At 40.7% G+C, this 25,977-nt stretch overlaps 1 protein-coding gene across 7 annotated transcripts in view; it reads right to left on the reverse strand.

The window, feature by feature from the left end:
* AFF1 (AF4/FMR2 family member 1) overlaps positions 1-25,977 on the reverse strand; it is a 214,738-nt gene that overhangs the window by 123,071 nt on the left and 65,690 nt on the right. Inside the window, exon 1 of one of the 7 annotated variants that reach the window (XM_033214148.1) lies at positions 15,737-16,553. The exons of 5 other annotated variants lie outside the window; for them this stretch is intronic. In XM_033214148.1, the coding sequence (XP_033070039.1) occupies positions 15,737-15,753 (17 nt within the window). In that variant the 5' untranslated portion in view covers positions 15,754-16,553. Of the gene's footprint in view, positions 1-15,736; positions 16,554-25,977 lie in introns of those variants that run through there. One more of the 7 variants, XM_033214152.1, reaches the window with a different exon arrangement.

The raw sequence follows: 25,977 nt of genomic DNA on the forward strand, positions 1-25,977 counted from the left end.
ACTTTAAGATAATACTGAAAAGCACAGTTAAATGATTTCAGCCTGCTGGGCACAGTGGCTCACACCTATAATCCCAGCACTTTGAGAACCCAAAGTGGTAGGATCACCTGAGTTCAAGACCAGCCTGAAAAACAAAGCAAGACCCCATCTCTACAAAAAAATTAAAAATTAGCTGGGCATGGTGGTGTGTGCCTATAGTCCCAGCTACCCGGGAGGGTGAGGCAAGAGGATGGCTTGAGTCCAGGAGTCTAAAGTTGCAGTAAGCTATGATCATACCACTACGCTCCAGTCTGGGCAACAGAGACTCCGTCTATATTAAATAATAAATAAAGATTTTGGCTTGGATGTATGATTCTAATTTAACTTATTGAGGCAATGCTTGGGTTATTTGCTAACACTCATGTACCTTTAAGCACGGGAAGAAAGCATCCTAGAGGGGTCCTTGATTTATTTGGATTTTGTGGGCTATACTAGTTCTTCTTTAGCTACCACAGTCTTACAAATAAATATGAATGAGTGAAGCTTTTAAGTATGGTGTTCAGTAATACTTCCCATCACCAGCATCATGAACAGACTGGAACATCTGCTAAACCTAAGTGTCAGTGTGTTAATATCTCTATAACTACCTTGGCTCCTAGCACAATGTATAAAATAATACCTTGCTTTAGTCAATGTTAACTGGGCTATTTTTGAGTTTTAAAAGTGTTTTTAGCATGGCATTTCTTTCTTTTTTCTTTTTTTTTTTTTGAGATGGAGTCTCCCTGTGTTGCGCCCAGGCCGGAGTTTAGTGGCACGATCTCGGCTCACTGAAACCTCTGCCTCCCGGGTTCGAAACATTCTCCCACCTTAGTCTCCCACGTAGCCGGGATTACAGGCCGCTACCACGCCCAGCTAATTTTTTTGTATTTTTAGTAGAGATGGGGTTTCACCATGTCGGCCAGGCTGGTCTCAAACTCCTCACATCAGGTGATCCACCCACCTCAGCCTCCCAAAGTGCTGAGATTAAAATGCTGAGATTACAGGGGTGGGCCACTGTGCCCACCCTAGCATGGCATTTCTAAGCATAAAGATCTGAAAGATTTATCTGTTCCTCTTCAAAATGACAATCTCAAAAATCCTAACAGTCTAAAGTAACCCAAATCCCTTTTTCCCTATGTGTTGACTAAATCACTTATCAAACACATACAAAGAATGAGTCAACCATGTGAAAAAATTTAACGTATAAATAAAAAGTTGACAGGGAACAAAAAGAAAATGTTTGGACAAACTGCTGAGATTCAGGAAGACATTTCTCTTTTAATTACAATTAACTTATAATTAACTTTTGTTTTACTGAACTACAAAAAAAGATTTTAAAGAGCCTAAATTACATCTGTTATGTCCAAGGCATACTGATTCAATCAAGGCTGTCAGAAAGTGGGATCCTATCCCTAGAAACAATGATACTGTGAAACACTCCTTCTGCCTAAAGCCAGATGTAAGTCACCTATAGAAATATGATTCCACTTTTACGGTGTTACATTAAAAATACATTCATTTATGACAAGAGCAAGTGTACAATTTTTACTCCTGGATAAACTGAGGCAAACAGGATTTTCCTAATGTCTCCAAGATAAATGAGTGGTGTCTGGTGAGTGACTCAGGAGTCCCTGGCACTCTACTTTAGCCTTTTCCATTCCGTGAAAATCTACAAAGAACACGGTAATCCATTTAAAACTTTAATACTTCTGAAAAACAGGATGAGGTTTTACAAATTTGTTAGGAAGTCATCCTATTACAAGGCCCCAAGTTGTTTGACAGAACACTCAAATTCATCTGGAAAAAGTACATGAGAAAACAGCCACAAAAATTCTAAGAGTGCACCTCAGAAGGGTAAAGAAGGGCAATCAGCCCGATCATATATTAAAACACATACAAAGGTACAGTGAATTTGATGATGGTGCTTAAATATAGAGAACAGAATGGCGAGTCTTGGGGAAGAGAGGAAGGGTTCAGAAACCTTTCGTCACTCCTTAAACCAAAATAAAATTCGCATGGAGAAAATATTAAAAGATACATATCTTTTTAAGAAATATCACCTATACTCAAAGAAACCTTCTGGAAGAACACATGAAAAACTAACATTACCAAAGGGGACAATTTGAAAAGAAGACATTAACAATAATGACTATCTGTGCATCAAAAACATGGCATTACCTTGCGCAGTGGCTCACACCTGTAATCCTAGCACTTTGAGAGGCTGAGGCAGGTGGATCATGAGGTCAGGAGACTGAGAACATCCTGGCTAACACGGTGAAACCCCATCTCCACTAAAAATACAAACAATTAGCCAGACATGTTGTCACGTGCCCATGGTCCAAGCTACTCGGGAGGCTGAGGCAGGAGAATCCCCTGAACCCACGAAGTGGAGGCTACAGTGAGCCGAGATTGCGCCACTGCACTCCAGCCTGGGCAACAGAGCAAGACTCCATCGCAAAAAAAACAAAAAACATGGCATCAACATTTGCAAAGCAAGAAACTTAAGACAGTAGTGTACTCATTATAAGCTTTTATTCATCTCTCAGTTCATGGCAGATCAAACAGACAAAATGAGAATACAGAAATAATAAAAGACAAAAAACTACATTTACTTCTGGACTCTGAAAATAAAGCAAATACGTTCTTTCTTACATGGTTATGAAACATTTATAAAAACAATCATTATGCCACAAAGGTCTACAACTCAATACATTCATTTGAAAATAACTGTGGAGAGAGGTACAAGAGAGATGAGATGATAATGAATGCAGATCTTTGAAGCAACTTCATGTAATTAAATATAGCTATGATACACAAAGGACAAAAACTTTCAGTTCCTAGTTTGTTGTGATCACATTTTTTCAAGAAGCCACAGAATCCCTTGAGAAAAAGGTGCTGTTTTTAAAAAATTCTAATCGTGTTTTTCCTCTGCTCTCACACCACAACAATCATCAACACAGAAGACTTCTGTGATCAAATGTGGGAGGAGGAGATTTTCCTACTACCTACACCACTACCTAGAGACGGAGTCAGATCCTACAGGTTGAGGGCTCAGCTCCCAAGACTGCCCCCCGCCACCCCTTCAGACACCAGCCAGTCACAGGTCTGGACCTCCAGAACTTTTCATAGACTGGCTTCCAGCTGGGATCCCACGGTTTCAATTAATTTGCTGGAGCAGCTCACAGAACTCAAGGAAACACCTACTTACGTTTACCGGTTTATTGTAAAGGACATTACAAAGCCTACAGATGAAGAGATGTGTAGGGTGAGATACGGGGGGAAGGGGCGTGGCGCTTCCAAGCCCCCCCTGAGCACACCACTCTCCCAGAACCTCCACATGCTCAGCTATCCAGAAGCTCTCTGGAGACCTAGTCCTCATGGGCCTTTTATGGAGATTTCATAGTATAGGCAAGATTGACCACCATGTAGAAATGTGATTGGACAAAAAGGGTATGATCTAAATCAAGCAAGGCCATCAGTTCAGATTTTTCTTGGCCTCTCTGTGCAGCATTCCTTCCTCGAGAGTATGGGGCAGGACCTCGCTAGAATAAAAGTCTTTAGACTCACAATCAGATTAGAGTCCTGCCTTGGGCAAGTGAAAGGAAGATAAGAGAAGGTCACAGAGAGAGATTCTGTTTCCTGAGGCCTAAAGTGCCCCATCATTATAACAAAAGACTAACAAGGATTGTGGGAGTTATGGGCCAGGAATCATGGACAATAACCAATATATAATCATAATATCACAGGTACTTAAACCATCTGCTACTTCCTAAAATATCCAAGGCAGAAGAGTATTTCCTACTGCTAAATATATAAAAAGAACACCACTTTTTTTTGGCAGAGATAGAGGCCTTTCACCCCACCTCCCATAACAGTCCTTCACACGTATAAAAGGTTGTTTTGTAAATTAACCTTTATATTTAATAGCCAGATGGAATGCCCTCCTTACTGTCTAAATCTTCATTTCCTTGTAACTGCACCTCACTGAGCTGGGGGCCTTTCTAAATTCTACCATATCCCTTATTTGATGGCTCCCAAAGAAAAATGTCCTCTCAAATTTCTTTTCAACGCTTGTTTAATGTGTTTATATTTATGTGCCAATTAAACCTAGGTTTTAGAAATATAGTCTCTATTTTAAAGTTCATAGCTAGGTTGTTACGGTACTTACTTTGCCTTTATTAAAATAAAAACAGGGCTAAGTTTTGGTAGAACTACAAACGACTAAAACGATCAAATTTTTATTTCAAGAAACTGCCACATGATGGTCATTTCCTAACATTTTTATCCGTGTTTAAAAATGCCATCCTTGGAGGTTGCAGTGAGCCACGATTGCGCCACTGCACTCCAGCGTGGGCAACACAGCGAAACTGTCTCAAAAAAAGCCATCCTTCTCACCACCATCACCACTTACTTCTATGTACATTCTAGAGGGACAACTACATTTCTCTAATGTGTCATGGTTTGCTCTTTTCTCTGCCTCAGGTAACCCTCCCCAGAGGTTCTCCCGGCCAAAACCAAGACCAATTCCCCATCCCCTATTATTCCCTCACAGTATCCTGTTTGGTTTTTGCCATTGTGTTTTCACAATTTGCACTTGTTTTGTCAGTTTGTTTGCTCATTTCTGTCTCTCCCACCAAACTATGAGTTCCCTGTAGGGAGGGAGGGAGTGTATTTATCTAAACCAACTCAGAGCCCTGCACACACCAAGAGTTGGCTATTAGTGAACAATGAAGTACTCAATACATTTACAGATAATATGAAAAACATTATACTTAATGCATGTGAATTGGCCACATTCATAAAGCTGCTGATACTGATATAATTCTTAAGTAGGTAAATTAATACGCAGAGCAGCAGACTTCAGTAACTTGCCACAATGCACTGAGGCTTTCCAAGTTGAAAGAACACTTGAAAGGCTCATAAAGGAAGAAATGAAGACAGCTTCTAGACAGAGCCTCACAGCTCTTTTTTTTTTTTAATAGAATGATTTTTGAGTGCTAAAAAGGTGATTCATTTTCACTACCATCACACATGCTCCTAAAGATATTTTCAGAGCATTTCATCAAACATTTTGTTTGTGCAACAGATCTATCTTTTCCTGAAGTCGGAGCACACCATCAGTGAGGGCACATAGTCACCGCCTTCCCCAGGCAGGACCCAAGTCTGAATGATTTCCAGACGCTTCACCTAGATAACTTACGTTTGCATGTGAGGCTCTAGTGAATGAGAACAGCTCATTTTTGCCCGAGCACTTTTATTTAAAATGCACACTGAAATAACAATTTCCAGGGCCATTTTGCAATTATAAAATAAAGGATTTCTATTTAACAAACAATATATTTAAATTCTGCTATTTGAGGGATTTATGAGTTGCAGAGCTGGAGTTTTCTTTACTATTTTGACAATAATCAGCATGCATTGGTATTTTAAACTTAATCTGGCTTTTTTTTTTTTTTTTGAGACGGAGTCTCGCTCTGTCACCCAAGCTGGAGTGCACTGGCCAGATCTCAGCTCACTGCAAGCTCCGCCTCCTGGGTTCATGCCATTCTCCTGCCTCAGCCTCCCGAGTAGCTGGGACTACAGGCGCCCGCCACCTCGCCCGGCTAGTTTTTTGTATTTTTTAGTAGAGACGGGGTTTCACCGTGTTAGCCAGGATGGTCTCGATCTCCTGACCTTGTGATCCGCCCGCCTCGGCCTCCCAAAGTGCTGGGATTACAGGCTTGAGCCACCGCGCCCGGCCTAATCTGGCTTTCTTTAAACATTCCTTGATACGAATTTCTTAATCGAAAAGCCCAAATTACAAAATACAATAAAGAATTGTATATGGGGGAAAAAATGAGCTGTGTTTTAAGATTACATATAAATTGAAAACAATATATAATTTTTTTTTTTTTTTTTTTTTAGACGGGGTCTCGCTCTATCGCCCAGGCTGGAGTGCAGTGGCCGGATCTCAGCTCACTGCAAGCTCTGCCTCCCGGGTTCACGCCATTCTCCTGGCTCAGCCTCCTGAGTAGCTGGGAACTACAGGCGCCCGCCACCTCACCCGGCTAGTTTTTTGTATTTTTTTCAGTAGAGACGGGGTTTCACCGTGTTAGCCAGGATGCTCTCAATCTCCTGACCTCATGATCCGCCCGTCTCGGCCTCCCAAAGTGCTGGGATTACAGGCTTGAGCCACCGCGCCCGGCCTGAAAACAATATATAATTTTCTAATAATCAAATGCAAAACTGATCAGACCTCAGAGCCACTACTTTCATAGCCCAAATAACTAAGAAGATAGCAAACAACCTGCAAGAACTTGACTAAATTAGATCAGTTCAAAGCTAGGCTGGGCATATAGTTTGAAGAACAGTTTGGTATTTTCTCAAAAAGTCAAACAAAAACCTATCATAGGACTCAGAAATTCCACCTTTAGCTATCTAACCAAAAAAAAACTATATATATATATACACACACACACACACACATACACACACACATATATATACACACACACACATATGTCCACACAAAGTCTTGCATGTAAATGTTAACAGCAACATTATTCACAATTTTTTAAAAACTGGGACCTGTCCATCACATCTATTAACAGAATACGATTCAGCGATAAAAGGACAGAATTACTGATACATGGTGCGCCACAGATGAACCTCAAAAAATTATGCAAGTATGGCCAGAATGTGCTGAGGCTGGTAAATTTAAAATATATATACATATGCAAGTAAAAAGAGTCAGATGCAAGAAACCATAATACTCCATTTATGATTCCACTATGTGAAATGCTCAGAAAAGGCATATTTACAGAGAGAGAAAGTATGTTACGGTGGTAGGGTTGGGGATGGGGATTAACTGTAAATGGGCAGGAGGGATCTTACCAGGTATGGGATAAAATGTTATAAAACTGGTCACTCCATTCAGTAAAATAACTAAACATCACTGAGTTGTCACTTGACATGAGTGAATTTTATGATATATAAAATAGACCTCAATAAAATCTTTTTTTGGGGGGGAGGGAGGGACACAGTCTTGCTCTGTCACCCAGGCTGGAGTGCAGTGGCGCAATCTCCACTCACTGCAAGCTCTGCCTCCCGGGTTTATGCCATTCTCCTGCCTCAGCCTCCCAAGTAGCTGGGACTACAGGTGCCCGCCACCATGCCTGGCTAATTTTTTTTGTATTTTCAGTAGAGATAGGGTTTCTCCGTGTGATCCAGGATGGTCTTGATCTCCTGACCTCATGATCCACCCGCCTGGGCCTCCCAAAGTGCTGGGATTACAGGTGTGAGCACCGCACCTGACTACTTCATTCTTTAAAATACTCTAAGATCATGGATAATACCAACACTTTAAGGATGTCAACACAGAATACGAGTGACCTCAGAAAGAAATCAAGTTTTATGCTAGGCTTATCATAAACTGCCAAGACTCTTTGTAAAGCCTACAAATTTAAACTCAGAATTAAGTAAACCTAATGATTTTTACTTTATCCTTAAAGAAACATGACTCCTAAAATAAGAAAAAAATGAAGGTGTTTGTAAGAGGAGGCCCCTCCCTGCCCTAAGGGTAAGAATAAATAAAAAACTCACACCATCAGCAGTGATAGAACTATCAAATTCAATCTTTTATAACTGCCAACCTAGGACTTTTTGTCTTCTGGGCAAAGTTCCCACTTAAAAACAAAAACTAAGTTCCAGTGGTACTTTGAATTTTACTAAAACCAAGTCACAAGATAAGTAGACAATTCGAATAACGTTAATAATTCTTTCCAATATTTTTAGGTTACAAAACCTCAATTATGTATAAATGTAATACACTAAGTTTCATTTTATCCTTTTACTATTCTAATGCCAGTAAATGTTACTGCCTAATTTTCTCCCTATGGTACAAAGTTTATTTTTACACAACTTTTTTAAATGGAGAGTTAGCACTAACTCTAAAAGGAGGCTGGAGGGGAGAGGGAGACACAGACTATAAACGAGTAACAGGAAAACATTCCTATAGCTGTAATTGCTAGGTCAAAATTACCTGAAAAAATATAAAAGGACAGAGCTGTAGCTTACTTTATACCAATGAATATCCTTTCAGCAAATTAACAACTAAAACCTAGCATATTAACTCAATAACACATTCTGTTTTCCTGTAAGGAAAAATTTTCTTAAACCATAATATCATGGACTCAAACTCTTATCAAAGCTCAAAGCTACCAACTTACTAGATAGGCCATGTTAGAAACAGGTTTCATAGTTTTGTACAAAACGAGAACTAATTAAATTTATACCACTTTCCATAAATTCAAGTCCGCAGTAAATCAGATACACCTGTATTTTTAAAGCAACCAGAATGGGAGATCAGTGGGGGAGAGGCAATTTAACAAGTTATCCAGACACACATTGTCCAGGATGAAAGTCACGTGATAATCTCGGTTCTGTCTTGACCACAAAAACATATGCACCAAATCAAAATTTAATTACACTGCATAACACAATTTAAGTTGTGCTTCATATTTTATTGACTGCTTTGCTTCTGACAGGACAGTTTCCTGAAGGAAAGTTCCAAGAATTGAAAAGTTACAACACCCACATACCAAAGACTGTTTCCTGAATTTTGTTACAGGAAGTGACATCTGCTATAATTTTAACATTTACTTCCCAGTAGGAGTTCCATTTAAAATGTCCTGTTGAACGTTATTTGTTCAGCAGTACCCCTAAGCAAAGCTTTTATTAAAAAACAAAACTTTCATTTCAGTTTCACAAAGTTTGGACACAACTGACCAAGCCATTTTAACTTTTCCCTGGGAACAAAAACAACTGCCACCTGATAAACTGGGGTGTGTGTGGTAGAGAGAGACAGAGACTTAGCAGTAACTCTAACCGGGGAGGGAGCCCACAAGGCATAGAAAAACGTAAATTAAATACCCTGGTCCTTGAGAAGAAACAATTCTTGGAAGGTGCTGTATGATTAAACACTGGACATTGCTTCTTGGTATCTTTTACTTTTATTTTATTTATTTTTTTAACACAGACGCATTTGGATATTTCAACCAACAGTTTGTAATATAAGGATAAATTCATGGAGGTGGATACCCACCACCTTCTCTACCAACCTCCAGTCTGTTTCAACCAGAGAGAGAAAAATGTGTATTTATAAGCATATATTAAATCAAAATTTAATAGCATTGTACAACATGGTTTACATGATCTCTCTCACTCACACACGCACCATCTCACAAAGCATGGTACCTGTGCCCCTGGCCTTACAGACAGCAGGGCTCCACCCAGAACCTGTCCACTCGGAATCTCTGGGGGAGTGGGAGCCAAATCTGCATGCTAACAAGCAACCACGGTGATTTTTGTGTCTAATCAAGTTTCAGAACCCTGAACCTCATTATGACCATATTACCCCTAAAATAGCCTTTTACTTTTTATTTGTTTAGTTGCCAATCCAGCAGTAAGCAATATTGGAAAAAAAAAAAAAAAAAGGTAAGATCTTCCTCACAGCCTTAACTCTTCCCCAGACTACCAAAACAAAGGATCATGTGGCCTGCGGGGTCTCCAAGCCCTCACCCATATGAGCCACCAAGGAGGAAAAGCAATTCTTGGTTTTTTTTTTTTTTTTTTTTGAGACGGAGTCTCGCTCTGTCACCCAGGCTGGAGTGCAGTGGCCAGATCTCAGCTCACTGCAAGCTCCGCCTCCCAGGTTTACGCCATTCTTCTGCCTCAGCCTCCTGAGTAGCTGGGACTACATACAGGCGCCAGCCACCTCACCCGGTTAGCTTTTTGTATTTTTTAGTAGAGACGGGGTTTCACCGTGTTAGCCAGGATGATCTCGAACTCCTGACCTCATGATCCGCCCGTCTTGGCCTCCCAAAGTGCTGGGATTACAGGCTTGAGCCACCGCGCCCGGCCAATTCTTGGTACTTTTTAGAATGCAATCCAACAGTAAGTGCCCTTTGAAAACATACCAAAATAAAGACAATCTAGGTGTCAATACAAATATTTTACCCTTTGTCTGCTTGAGTTCCTTTAGACAAGATGTTACCCCTGGGATTTCCTCTTAATATATTAAATCTGTCACCAAATTACTGCTCCGAGCAATAGCCTTAAGAACCTGATAGCAGTTCAGTCAGGCGTGGTGGCTCACACCTGTAATCCCAGCACTTTGGGAGGCCGAGGTGGGCGGATCACATGAGGTCAGGAGTTCGAGACCATCCTGACCAACACGGAGAAATCCCACCTCTACTAAAAATACAAAATTAGCCTGGCGGGGTGGCGCATGCCTGTAATTCCAGCTACTCCGGAGGCTGAGACAGGAGAATGGCCTGAACCCGGGAGGCAAAGGTTGCTGTGAGCCGAGATCGCGCCATTGCATTCCGGCCTGGGCAACAAGAGTGAAACTCAAAAAAAAAAAAAAAAAAGAACCTGATAGCAGTTCAATCTGATTAAATTAAAAACAAAGCTAATAAACTAACACAAGAAAACAGATATTCAGCAAAGAACAAGACTTTCAAGATGCCAGGTCTGTTGGCTGTGTGGCCATCAGGTTAAGCTTTAACTCCCTGTGGATAGATAAGAAAAGGAAAAAGTTTGCACAGGGGAGGGATTCTCAACACTGATCACTGCCAAGACACAGAAAGTCAGCAATTTGCATGGTTTTAAAGTTAATCTTTACTTTTAGCTCCCTGCGGTATTAGCACCAAAAGTTACACATATTATTTCCTCCTGAAGTGTAAATCTAAAGTTCATCTGATACATTTGTACTTGAGCAAGACATTGTACATTCTACCTGCTGTTATTTTGAGCAAATGAACACATTATATTCATAGTAAAACGAATTGAGGACCATCTGAAGGAGACAGAAAATACTACTCCAGCTCCCCCAATTTTCACATTCAAGTAAAAATGATTGGTAATCATTTAACCTGTAAAAGTTATGTACTCACCCTATATCAATAAAACTTAACTGAACCACAACAAAGAGATTATACTCAGCCTCACTATATGTTTCTATTTCTGAGCCAAGAAACGTGGTTCTAAGAAACTTTGTCCTAGAGGTGTATATTGTATTCCCACTATATCTCACATACAGAATTAGAGTACGTTTATTTGCCTATCTTGGAAAAGAAACCTGAGGTCAGGAGTTCGAGACCAGCCTGGCCAAGATGGTGAAACCCCCATCTCTACTAAAATATGTATATCTATGCAAAAAAAAATGAAATGGAGAAATTTGCTAACAGAAAACTAAGTTTATATATACCTCAAAGCAACAGTTAACAAATCAGCTTTATAACTCCTCTATCTTACAGCTATTACGTAAAAAATAGATTTGGAGGCTCACAGCAAATAAATGACAGAACCAAGATGAAAAAGTAGATTTCTCTCTCATCCATAATATTTTTATTCCTGAATATATTTGAAATTTAAAAATTTTAAATGCAGCACCCATAAAAACCCCATTTTCAAGCGTGTAAATCCAGCTATGGAATATCTTTTCATGGTATGGTAGAGAATCCAGCAAAATCTCTTGAGAGATCACTTGCATTAATTTTGCCAAAACAACAACATCCCCATAAATCAGCTGACTTTAAAAAGTGACTCACTGCTCCTTCAGTCTTTATCATGGAAGCAGCTCTAGACTGTGAGTCAGGAAGCTCAACTGGGCTCTCAGGATGAACTAGAAAGAAATCACTTAAAAGACCTGTTTGTGTTTCTCTTCTGTCAAGGACACTGTTTACAATGGTGTCACAAGAAGGAAAAAATGAGAATATTCAATGGATCAAAATACTACATAAATTATTTCTGTCCCAAAATCTCTTCCTTGAACTGTACTTTCCAAAACCACAGCATTCTCTCTGATATTGGCTCATTTTCAATCAAAGCTGCTTTGCATTCACGAATTTTCTTCCAAGGTAATCACTAGCTCAAAGAATCAGAGACAGGGGCATAGGGCGGAGCAAAACTGGTTCTATACCAGTTTAAGAGCACTGCTTTTTGCAACGAAAAACTTGCCCTCCCCAGAGTCAAAGAGATCCACCAAAAACCAGCTTCATATTACTCTTGGGAACAATCTGACTTTGCTTCTTTATTGATTTTTCAAAGCTTCATTAACATTAATTTTAGTCAAATTCAAAAGTTAAAAACTGTGGGAGAGTTGACTGAACCTACTTTCCTTCTGCAGTTTGTCTATAAATCCTTTCTTTTGAGAAGCTCCGTGCTCAGCCACCAGACTCAACTCTCCCAAAGAAGCAAGTTCAACTCCCCCACTCCCACGCATACACCCCTGCCCCAGGGTGGAGAAGGGCCAGGGGTTCTCAGGTAGCATCAGGTGATTTTTTTTTTAACTGGCTAATCCCTGATGGTATTTGAAGGTATGTATATTTTCCTTTCTAGAATTCAGGGATTTGCTTCAATGAGAGGGTTAGCAGCAGAGGCGGGGAGTCAGACAAAGCCCTCCTTTTTCCTGTATTCATCAACATCACTCCTCAGTATAAAGCACTGTTAATCCTTGCAGAAAAAAAAAAAAGTCTATAAACTGTTACATTTACCAGTTGCTAGTTTTTATATTTCTATAAAATAGTCTGGATGCACTTTCCATCAGAGTCCAGTAACTAAAGTCATGTTCTGTAACTATTTCACATTAAAGAAAGCAAGTTTGTTGCAATTTCCACAAGGAAGTATATTCAATGTGTCTGTTATGTTTATAGGTTCCAAAGAAAGCACACACTTATCTGAGAGCCCAGACACAGCATACTATCCGCTTTAACTGACATGACATTTCTCAGTGACCACCTTTCTCCACAACTCTGGGAACACAATAAACCAAATATTCATTGTTTTCAAAATATGGCCCCCAAAAATCTAAATTTTAAAAGCATTTAATTCGCATTTTAGTCAAGAAATGTCTTCCAGCTTTAAGAGAAGAAATCAACCACAAAACAAATTTCCTACTCTTAGGTTTTAAAATGAGGTAGAGGAATATACAACCTTAATTTTAAAAGTCCACAAGCCAAGAAATACTTAGGTAATCTCTCAATTCAAAGTACTTCTAGCTTATGTAGGGGAGACTAAAATGTGGGAGACAATATCTTGCCTTAAGGAGTGAACTGCAGGGATGGGAATACACTGCCTAATCAATTTGCATAAAAAAGTAGTCATATATCACCCATCAATATCAAATCAGGAATCAAACTAAACAATGCACAATGAAATTAGTGTGGTTAAACACCGAGCTATGAATCCTAAGTACAATGAGTCTGTCAGTCTAAATTAATTGTCTCAAGAGCAAACAAACACTAATGCATAGCACATGGTTCACTACCTGAGCTTTTACATCACAGGTGATGTTTCGGTTTCTCTTAGCACTACTCAGGGCAACGTGGCCCAGCTTTAGAGTTTCCCTGAAGTCCCAAAATATATTGAATCTTCTCCATATATTCTCTCTTTGGATCTCAAAGATTACCTTCTCTCCCACAGAGCACAATATCTGAATGAACTTGGACCACATTCCAGGTGTAGCCAAAGAAAATGGACATTTACAAAATGTGAGATATACTCCCAACACACAAAGAAAACGGCAAACATAACAGTCTTGTGACTGTTCCTAGTTCCAGGGAATGTTGGAAGGCCAGGTAGAGGATCAGAAATAACCATATTTCATCTATTTTAATTGGTGGCAAGCTGAACCACCACACTGATAACTCAGGATTATTACATATTACAAGCAACCAATTTTAGCAGGAATCATTCTTTGCACTGTTATACTGAGGCTTGGCAGCTCCCTTTAACATCTCACCTCAGCATTAAAGAGGAAGCACGTAAGGGAGGAAGTATGCAAAGCAGATCTGGAGTCAGGCGTTGCTCCACCTTTGTGACCTCAAGCAAGAAACAGCCAGGCAGGACCTCAGTTTCCTTAACTAACAAACGTGGATAATAAAAGTACTTACCTATTTAGGTGCCCGAGAAGAGTCAAAGAGCTAATCCAATTAAAGTTGCTTAACGCTGTGCCTGGCACACAGCAGTGTCCAATTTAGCTTATGTCTCGTTTTATTTTTATCATTAGTTTAAGAGCGCTGGCATTGAATCTCTCACACCTGTGTTCAAATCCCTGCGCTATATTACTGAGCTCTGTCACACAGCATTTACTAACTTCTTAGATCAAGGTATCTTAATGGAAGATTTTGTGCCATAGACCTCTGTAGCAGTCTGATGAATAACACCACTATCAGAATAATGTTTTTAAATACATTACATAAAATACATAAGAATACAAAGGGGCCAGATTATACAGACAAGCACCTATTAAAACATTTAAAAGAAATTAATAGTACAGTACTGTTTTTCTTTACTACTGAATTAAGCAAGATAAAGCAGTTCCTTAATTTCCTGAGTGGAAAGCGCAAAAGTTACCTGAAGATATCTGCAACAGTTGTAATAAGATTATGAAAAGACACATAGTTTCTATTTGTGATAACATCACAAGGACTGGTACTATAGTTTTATCTCTATTCCTACTTTAAAAAAAAAAAACACTAAATTTCAGTTAGAGGTTAACAAAAATAGAGACGCAACTTCTGTTTCTCATCCAAGTTCTCCTGCTACTTGGCCCCAGATTAAGAACCACTTTCTTAAATCAATAAAATGGAGGCAGAGGATAAACCACTGGGTTGGGAGGAAGAAATATAAAAAGCAGGTAGCACATAGGAGGTACTCTACACAGAGAAGCTCTTTCCTTCCTAGAAAGTTCTACTTCGTAGGAAAAAAAATTCAGTCTCATCCAGCCCAAACATGAACATTTAACATTCATTTCTCTCCATGATCGGAGTCTTCAGACGTGAAATTTGTTAAGTCTTCTGAGATCTCCCAAAATCACTGTTCTACATCAAATATCAGCTTGAAGAGCCCTGTTATTTTAAATATGTGAGACCAAACTGCTTTCCAGCAAAACACAGTTGAAAGAGAATGCATATATAACTCCTAAGTCTCCCTTAGCACGAACTGCTGTCAAAACTAAAATAAAATCGCACAGAACAGTTTGGATAATAATCACTAATGCCTTGTCATCACTCTTCTTTAACGCTCATTACAAAACCAGTAACAAACCATGGAAAGACAGGGCTTGAGGTTCTTACAATAGCGCTCCTCTGACAGCAACTGCAGTTCATTATCCTCTCTCCCCTTCACCACCCCGGCGCGTTCCCGGTCTTTGCCTACTCAGCAGATTCACGTAAGCGGGGCCGTTTTATGTGGAATCGCACATTCTAGCAGTAAAATTTTCACTCACCAGGCAAATTCTCACCCATCCTCTCCAAGGTGAACTATGTTTTACATTAATCGTATTTCTAAACTTCCCCTCGAGACAACAAGCAAGAAATCCAGAGAACCGATGGGTAGGCGCACAAAGAACCGAAATGGAAATTTGGGCAAGGGCGGACAAGTGAAATGAACTTAAGGTCCCGGAAAATAACAGTTCTGGGGGAAGAAGGGGGCTATCTAATTTTAATCTTCACATTAACTCCATCCCTCTCTCCGCTATGCAGAAATTGTTCAGCATGTTCTCCAAACTGTTTTTTATTTGACATTTAGTCAAGCCACAGTCTTGGGAATGATGAGAAGGCAATGACAAAGCTGCTTCCTGCCGGTCTCCTTCCCCGCACCCTGCCCGCCCCCGCAACCTTCAGCTCCCCTCGCCACTAACGCGTTTAAAAAGTTTCTCCGGTACCCGGCTTACCTTGACTGGGCTGCCATAATTCAGCTTATAGAGCCAGGGGTCTTCCGTCCATGAGCGCCTTCACCCCGCGGGCCCTGCTGCCAGCGCCGCGCTCACCATTTGGCGGAGCCGGGCGGGTACGCGTCCCCGCGCGGCGCCCCGATGTTACGGGACTACCTGCTCTCCAGCCCCGGGCGTCCTCGGCGCAGCCCCGGGCTCGGCCCGTATTGGCTCGCACTAATCCTGATGGACATCCGGGCACTGCGGCCTCTGCGGCGATCCGCACTCCAGACGAGCCTGGGGAGCGCCGCGTCCGAATCCGGAGCGAGCGAACGCCCCCGGCGCAGTTTCTGAGAAGGGAAAGCCAACGGGCCCCCACGCTCGAAGACCGCCGGCGCCCAGCGCCTGCCCAGCAGCAGCACAACGCAGGCCACAGTTAGAAAGGAAAAGAAATCGCCTCTCGGCTCCCTTGAAGTTGTCCGAGTCCGCCGGGATACCCCCTGTCAAGAAAGTTGCGGTGGTACGGCCCGCCTCCTTAAATGGGCAGGGCGCTCGGCGGCCCGAGCCGGAGGCAGGCGGCAGGCGGCAGGCAGGGTCGGGCAGGGGGCAGAACCCGGGCGCCGACCAGCCCCGCCTGCGGGCTCTTCGCGAGTGCTCTCTTGCCAGGTTCTAACTACGTACAGACACCCACCGCTGGAATACACAGTACCCGGCCGCTCAGAACTCCAGCTCCAATTTGAATATTTGTTGAATAATATGGGGCCCCAAGAGGCGGCAGTGAGCAGGAACAAGACCGCGGCAGTAAACCAAAAGTTCGCTACTTTTGATCTTTCCAGTGCTTGAGCTCAGGAAACGGGCACACTTGGTGTTACTTTGCTTTCAGTTTTGATTTCCTTACATAGAGACAAATATTTACAAAACACCTCGCCTTGTTTGGACTACACGTAGATTACAGGAAAAACAGTAACTCATTTTGGTCTTAAGCAATGAAGGGATTGACAAGAAGCAAACAAAAAATTTAAGCATGCAATATAGTAAGTCCTATACGAAGCACAAACGAAATCACTTCCTACTCAGAGGACCACGAAAAGCGTTTAAGCCGTGTCTCAAACGCAGGAAAATACTTGGATTAGCAGAGATGGAGGGAGGTTGTGCTTCAGCATCTCATAGGGACCAGTACACTGAAGGAGCTGAAGACTCTTAGATGAATACTGAATAACTGCCTGCACTGTGGACTCTCCATTTCTTCTACGTAAAATCATGACAACATTGCCCCGTCTCATAAAGAGGTAGTCCAGACTGTATTACTAAATCGTCGTGTAATACAAACATGTTAATGCCTGGCACTAAAACGACAATGCTGGCAGGGAGGCCCAAGGCATCTCTATCAAGGGTTCTCAAAGTGTGTTTACTAGATTCCTGGGTGTCCCCAAGACCGTCTCAGAGGTCAGAACTATTTTTAGAATAACACAAAGACATTGTCTTTTCAGTGTGCTGACATCTGCACTGATGGTGCAAAAGCAATTATGGGGAAACTGCTGGCGCCTTCGCACTAATCAAAGCAGTGGCAGCAAATGAAACTAGTAGTCACTGCATTCTTCACTACCACACGTTAGGTTTTTTTCTTTTTAAGCCAGTTTCCTTTATGATTGTCTTTAATGAAGCAAGCAGTCAGAATTATTACTTTCATTAAATCTTGACCCTTGAGCATGGGTCTTTTTGATGTTCTTTGTGACAAAATGGAAGTACCCATGAAGCAGTCCACTGCACACTGAAGTACAATGGCTGTCTCGAAGAAAAGCACTTGTGTAATTGAGTTGCAAGCTGAGCTAGCTGTTTTTTCATGGACTACCATTTTTACTTGAAAGAACAATTCACAAACCGTAGTTATTCTGACTTGGGTATTTGGCAGACATTTTATTAAAAATGAACAAAGTTGAGCCTGTTTCTTTGAGGAAAACAATTGACAGTACTTATTGCCAATGATGAAATTCGAGCTTTCAAGCACTTTGGAAGACTTTTTACATCTGCCACATAATCTTGCCAGCTTCATTCACCAATACTTAAAAGACTTTCCTGATGAGATCAGGGTGACAGTGATCAAAGTTATATGAGAAGATCTGCCTTAGTTTCCAAATGACCAATAGTATAACAAAATCATACATGGGTAGGCCGGGTGCCTGTAATCCCAGCACTTTGGGAGGCTAAGGCAGGCAGATCGCTTAAACTCAGGAGTTTGATACCAGAGCCTGGACAACATGGTGAGACCCCATTTCAATCAAAAACACAAAAAATTAGCTGGGCATGATGGTACCAATCTGTGATCCCAGAAACTTGGGCGGTAGAAGTTGCAGTGAGCTGAGATTGTGCCACTGAACCCCAGTCTGGGTGACAGAGTGAGACTCCCTCTTAAAAATGAAAATCATGCATGGATGAAAGATACCTTGAAAAAAAGTGCAAAGTGGACCAACTGATTTTAATGTATCACATTTAATGTATCCACAATGCAATTAACCTTTAAGAAACTACCACTTACGGAGGTTTGGTATAATATCAAAGAAGGTATTAAAAATACTCATCCTCTTTCTGTGTGAAGTTGAATTTTCTTTATAGACTTCAACCAAAACAACATTGCAAAAGATTGAATAGAGAATCAGATTCAATCTGGTTGGGTTGGGCATCCCAAATCTGAAAATCTGAAATCCAAAATGCTCCAAAATCCAAAACTTTTTGAGTACTGACATGACGCTCAAAAGAACAAGAATATATACTGCAAATATTCCAAAATCAGAAAAAATCTGAAATCCAAAACAATTCTGGTCCCAAGCATTTTGGATAACCTGTATGAGAATCTAGCTGTCTTCTATTAAGCTAAACAGTAAAGAGATTTGCATGAATGTAAAGTAATGCCATTCTTTCTCAATATTTTTTTTAATTTTGGAAAATCAGTTTTATAAAGGTTTTATTTAGGTCAATATGTAGTGGCTTTTAAAAATAAATATTTTAAATACCTCAATTTTTAATTTTTAATGTAGTAAATAACAATATCTAAAATGTACATATACAAAAGCTCTTTGGGTTTCAAAGTAATTGAGGTGCAAAATTATTCCATATCATTTGCTAATACTTCCATGTCTCCCTCACCTCTCCACACTCATCAAATCTTCTTTTAATTAAAGGTGTTATACATTACAGCTATTCCATGTAACCTCTTAGCACCTAGATCAGTTTTAGCAAAATGTGGTCAAACCACCTAGGGCATATGTTAAAAACAGACTCCAGATCCTAGTTGCAGAACTACTGAAATAGAATCCTTGTGGGGTGAGGTCCCAGGGATATGCATTTCAATAAATTCTACAGGTGATGCTTGTGGTCTGCTTATATTTGAAAACCATTTACCTAGATCATGCTTATTTAGAAAATAATTTTAAGAGGTTTTTGATTCAGTATTGATTTATAATCCTTGAATAATTTTAAGTACCATAATTGGCCAGCATTTATTTTCATTTGTAAAAAATCTGTATCAGACAACAAAATACATTTGTACACATATTTTCTTTTGCAATAGTAAAGTGGTAAGCCTTCAAGGAAACCAGGCAAAAGTCTACTCTCAAGAATTTTTTGGTGGCTGGTTTTCCCCATTTTTCTCTTGCTGTTTTATCTATACCAACCGTGATCATTTATGCCATAAACAAATTAGTATCAGACATAATTGCTGAAAAAAAATATTTCATCATAGCACTTACTCATAAAATGTCCACTTAGCAAAGGCTAGAAATGTAACATTGATAATATTAAAATTATACTTTTTGAACTATGTTAATTGATCTGACAGCACATAAATATGAGGAAATAGACCAGGCATGGTGGCTCATGCCTGTAATCCTAGTGCTTTGGAAGTGCAAGGTAAAAAGATTGCTTGAGGGCAGGAATTTGACACCAGCCTGGGCAACATAGCAAGTCCTTGTCTCTATTAAAAAACAATTTAAAAATTAGCTGGATATGTAGTTCTAGCTACTTGGGAGGCTGAGGCAAGAGGACTGCTTGAGCCCAGGAGTTCAAGGCTGCAGTGAACTATGAGGGAACCACTGAACACCAGCCTAGATGACAGGGCAAGACCTAATCTCAAATAAATGAATAAATAAATGGAAAATATTTTTTTAATATAGCAAATATTTACCCCCAAAGACACATGGAATCAATACCAGATTAGAATTACACCTGAGATTACCTGGGATCTCAAAATGGTTTGTAATGTAAATTAATGGGAGTAATTTGAAACAAGTGGGATGATACTAGATTTACAATACATCTAAAATTACTAAGTATAGGACAAATGGTTTGTGACTTGGATACTGTATGTGGCTAAAAAAGCACCACAAAACAAACATGGGCATTATTATTTCCAAGTGTTTTGAGAACACCATTGTATCCAACCCATCATCTTGATCAGCAGTGAAACTGAACAAAAAGCCATTCTTAACCTTTGAGGGGCACAGTATTCTTTGGCTTTCTGATGAAATTTGAGGACACTGAGGCACAACCTCTGTTAAACTTCCATGCAGCTTGATTCCTCTGAAACCCATTTAGGAAGCACGTGAGGCTCCGTAGATTTCAGGTTAAGAATCTCTGGACCCGGTCCTGCCAATTTACCCTACAAATAAGGAGTAACATCGCCTGTTAATCTTTATTGCCCAGCTGGGCACGGTGGCTCATGTCTGTAATCCCAGCACTTTGGGAGGCTGAAGTAAGCGGATCACTTGAGGTTAGGAGTTTGAGACCAGCCTGGCCAACATGTTGAAACCCTGTCTCAAGAATCCTGGCATGCGCCTGTAGTCCCAGCTACTCAGGAGGCCGGAACAGAAGAATTACTTGAACCTGGGAGGCAGAGGTTGCAGTGAGCCAAGATCGCACCACAGCACTCCAGCCTGGGCAACACAGTGAGACACCATCTCAAAAAAAAAAAAAACTTCATTGCCCTTTTAAAAACTTAAGAGTTGGCCAGACCTGGTGGCTCACACCTACAATCCCAGCACTTGAGAGACTGAGGTGGGAGGATCACTTGAGGCCAGGAGTTGATGACCAGCCTGGGCAACATAGCAAGATCTCACCTCTACTAAAAAATTTTTTTTGTAATTAGCTGGGCATGGTGGCTCACACCTGTAGTCCCAGCTACTCAGGAGGCTAAGGCAGGAAGATCACTTGGGCCCGGGAATTTGAGATTACAGTGAGCCACTTCGCTCCAGCTTGGGCAACAGAGCAAGACCATCTCTGGAAAAAAAAAAAAAAAAGAAAGAAAGAAAGAAAAAGAAAAGAGACAATTTAAACAGGTTGCCTTATTCAGAACTCTAAAATACCTCATTCAACATATGCATTTGTACCACAGTGGTCATTCAACAACTCTACTCTTTGTAGCATTTTTGGTCTAAAAGTTACATAGGTCAAATCCCCTAAGAACTGCTACTTCATTTCAATGGAATAATGTTTAACCACGACACTGCTAAAATCACTTTGCCAAAAGAAGGGTGCTCAAGGTTGTCACTGAAGATCTCAAATGAAGCAGACACAGGAAAAGGGAGGAGATAAAGGAGGAAAATAAAAACGGGCACTCCCCAGAAGGCAGACAGCAAGGAGGACTGCTAATAAGCACCACTGGAAATTAACTGGCTCTCCCTTCAGCTGTGACCTCAACACAAAGCAGTCCTCCTATCCTTATTTCACACTTTCCAGGTTCTCTGCCTTTATCTTTAAACTGGGGTTATCTGGAGATTCTCACGAACTAAGGGCAAAGAGAGTTTTAAGTAAATCTATTTCTAGATCCTTAATATCCAAATGTCCTCTTTCTTACAACCAGGATTCAAGCTCTCACTTCCCACTTGCTTTTCTCCACTCGAAACAGAAAAGCACGAGCCGGGTGCGGTGGCTAACGCCTATAATCCCAGCACTTTGGGAGGCGAAGGCAGGTGGATCACAAGCTCAGGAGATCAAGATCATCCCGGCTAACACAGTGAAACCCCGTCTCTACTAAAAATACAAAAAATTAGCCAGGCGTAGTGGCGTGCACCTGTAGTCCCAGCTACTTGGGAGGCTAAGGTAGGCGAATCACTTGAACCTGGGAGGCGGAGGTTGCAGTGAGCTGAGATTGCACCACTGCACTCCAGCCTGGGCAATAGAGCAAGACTCCATCACAGAAAAAAAAAAAAAAAAGAAGTAGAAAAAGGAAAGTAGTCCTCTCATCCAGCCCAAATAAATATTAAAATGGTGCATTGCTCCAGGTGTAAATACCTCCAAGACCCCCAAAGGAACAGTTCTCTGTAGAAGGAGAGTCCCCAAGGTTAAATCAATATTAATAGATAGATCCTCATTAAACACGTCCAGGTAACAAGCTTGTGGCAGCGTCCTCATGCCTGACTATATACAAATTAGAATTATGAAATGAGATGGATAGGGCCATCAGAAGTTGGACTTCTCTAAAAAAGTAAATCTGATTCAACTGTTTGGTTCAAGAATAAAGATTTACAGTTTTTCAACATTCTTGTAGGAGGTATACAAGCAAAAACGTATAGAAATTACTTTTCAACTTTACCTCTTCACTCAATGTCTTTTCCTTTACCTGATTTGGTCTACAATTTTCCATATCTCCTCCTATTTGTGCATTAATAAAACATGCCCTTCCTTACCCTAATACCCTGATCAATCAGGGATATTAGCCTACAATATACCAATTACTTATTATCAGTCTACAAACAAGCTCAAGTTCCCCCACTTCCTCTGCAACACACACACAGAGTTTATTTTTTAATAAATGTTTTATTTTAGAATAACTTTAGATTTACAGAAAAGTTGCAAATAATTATACCCCCAGCCAGTTTCCTCACTGTTTACATCTTACACTACAATTGGCCACTTGCCAAAACTGAGAAATCAACATTGGTATGTTACTATGAACTAAACTTTAGATTTTATTTTGACTTTACCAGTTTTTCCATCAATGACATCTTTCTGGTCCAAGATGCAACCCAAGGTATCCTAAAACTGCATTATTTCTCAGTTTTTCCTTGTTTTTCATGACTGACAGTTTTAAGGAGTTTGGGCTGGCTATCCTGTAGAATGTTCCTTTATCTGGTTTTGGCTGATGTTTTCCCTTCAAAGGAGGGAGACAATGAAGCAGACACAGGAAAAGGGGTGGAAATAGCTATACATATTTGAAATTCTTCTCTAAGAAAGATTTGCCTCTTCCCCATTTATTTATTCATTCAATTATGTATTTATATGAGCATGGTCTCACAGATATTTCCTTTGGACTTTGTGTCATAATCCACTACATGATTGATTTTGTTGTCAGATCGTTCCAGCCTTGGCCACTGGGAGCCCCTTCAGGTTGGCTCCTTGCCCCATCCTTTTGTGTTTCGAGCACTCCTTCCTTTCTGTTACTACAGGATGCTCCAGGCTCATCATCTATATTCCCTACCCGCATCCCAGAACAAGCCATTTCTCCCAATACATTGGTTTCTTCCCCGTAAGCGCTACCACCCAGTCTCCTTCTGCCATCACTACCAAGCTTCTTACACCAAGAGAAGTCGGCTTCCTTTGTGATGCCAGTGACCACCTTCCATGAAAGGCTCTCCACGGACTTTGAGCAACTCAATCTTATTTTACAATTCTTTCTGCTCACACATCCAGGATCCAGGATAGAGCTCTAACAAACCTTACTTGTCTCTTCTCAATCTAAATGCTGTCTTGTACAGTATCATCAGTAACTCTCTAAATGTGTAACTCCAACCAAAACTTCTCTCTGTAACTCCAAGACTATTCTTTCCAGCTGCCCCAAAACAGTTTCCTGGGGATGAAAAGGCACTTGGGAGGTTGTCCAAAATAGAACATGTTCTTATTGTGTCTACACAATAAGATCCACCCCATCTGGATGTAGTTACAACAGATGCTGAGAGATACCTATCAATGAGCCTTAGCTGCTTCTAGGGTAAGGGGTGGTTTCTCCATACAGGAAGAAGACAATATCTCCTTCACCAAAGAAGGGATTAGAAAAGACTAGGGGAAAAGTGTGTTTAGTTAGTTCCTTCCTTGGGAACAAAAGCAGAAGGCAGAATTCAAAGAGAGCTTCCTATGAGCAGATCAGGAGGGACTTGGCTAACACAAAACTAAAACATTTTATATTTTATCATGTGTGTTTTAACTGTGAAGATCAGTAATAAACCCATTAAAATAAGATCAGCCTTATTAATAATTTGTTGAATAGCAAACATCAGTTGAGTGTGAAGGAGTAGTGATGCCTTTCAAAAGGAAAGGGAAACAGGGAAGAGAAAGAGACAGCCTGAGAAATGGCCCGAGGCCAGACCAGGCCAGAATTAATCTGAATGGTCCCAATTCCAACCCACTCCTTTCCTCTTGGCTCTTCATTTACGCACCCATTACCAATCATCCAAACTAGAGATCGTTTTCCTGGCTTGTTTTCCACACATATGGCTACCAAAATCCTGAGATTTCTTGGGATAGTGAAAGTAGAGGGATGGGAGTGGGAAGAGCTCACTTTAAATACTTCTCTTTATTTCTGAATTTCTAACACTGATCTCTAATTCCTCCCACCACCACTACCACCCCCTCCACTGAATAAGCTTTCACCTTCTTGTTTTACAAAAAATACTTAATGACAAGGAAGATATTCATAATATCAGGGTTTTTGATTAATAAAAAAGCAGGTACAAAATAAAATAATTTTTAAAAGGAAAAAAAGCAGGTACAATACAGTATGATGGTTAGTATCCCACTTCGTCAAAATTGAATGAAATATGTGTATTCAAAAGATTGACGCGGCCTCTGTAGCAAAATGCTAGCAGTAGGTATCTCTGAATGGAACAATCAGATGACTTATTTTCTTCTGGGTATTTAAAAATTGTCTAAATGTTATAAAATGAACACACACCTGTTTCTGTAGTCACAAAAGAAAAACAGAATCACAATTATTGTAAAAACAAAACAACTATAATCAAGTCTTAGCTCCAGGAAGGAGATAAGGGTCATCTAATCCACCTCCCCATGCAAGAAGGCTCTTTCTCTAGCGAGACTAGCTTGTTTGCATGTCTCCAGGGACATCTGTTGTCATTACAAGCAGCTCCTTCCACAGCAGGCCAATGATGAGGATTAGAAACTTCTATCTCCCATAAAGCTAAAATTGGCTTCTTTAGAGTTCTGCTCCATTAGTTCTACTTCTGCCCTCTTGATACTAACAGAGCTGTCCACTCAGCTTTCTTGTTTTTTGTCTTTTGTGGTTTTTTTTTTTTTTTTTTTTGAGATGGAGTTTTGCTCTTATTGCCTAGGCTGGAGTGCAATGGCGCAATCTCAGCTGACTGCAATCTCTGCCTCCTGGGTTCAAGCAATTCTCCTGCCTCAGCCTCCCTAGTAGATGTGACTACAGGCATGTGCCACCCACACCTAGCAAATTTTTTGTACTTTTAGTAGAGATGAGGTTTCTCCATGTTGGCCAGGCTGGTCTCGAACTCTTGACCTCAGCCTCAGCATCCCAAAGTGTTGGTATTACAGGCGTGAGCCACCACACCCAGCCTCACTTAGCTTCTTATGCCTACTGTTTGATGGTATATCTTTTTCTATCCTTTCCTTTTAAGTATGCTTTTTTTTTTTTTTTTTTTTTTGAGACGGAGTCTCGCTTTGTCACCCAGGCTGGAGTGCAGTGGCGCGATGTTGGCTCACTGCAAGCTCCACCCTCTGGGTTCACGCCATTCTCCTGCCTCAGCCTCCTGAGTAGCTGGGACTACAGGCGCCCGCCACCACGCCCAGCTTATTTTTTGTATTTTTAGTAGAGACGGAGTTTCACTGTGTTAGCCAGGATGGTCTCAATCTCCTGACCTTATGATCCACCTGCTCAGCCTCCCAAAGCACTGGGATTACAGGTGTGAGTCACTGCACCTGACCCAAGTATGCATTTTTTAATATTTAGAATGCATGTGCCTTAGTCCATTTCCTGCTACCTATAACAGAATACCTGAAACTGGGTAATTTATTTTAAAAAGGAATTTATTCCTTAGAGTTATGGAGGCTGAGAAGTCCACAGTTAAGGGGCCACACCTGATGAAAGTCTTCTTGCTGGTGGGGACTCGAGTCCCAAAGTGACACAGGGTACCACATGGTGAGGGAGCTGAGCATGCAAACATGCTACTGCAGGTCTCTCTTCCTCTTATAAAGCTACCAGTTCAGGCCAGGCTCAGTGGCTCACACCTGTAATCCCA

Source organism: Trachypithecus francoisi, unplaced genomic scaffold (assembly GCF_009764315.1).
Source record: "Trachypithecus francoisi isolate TF-2019V2 unplaced genomic scaffold, Tfra_2.0 Lachesis_group1, whole genome shotgun sequence".
NCBI classification, from domain to species: Eukaryota; Metazoa; Chordata; class Mammalia; order Primates; family Cercopithecidae; genus Trachypithecus; species Trachypithecus francoisi.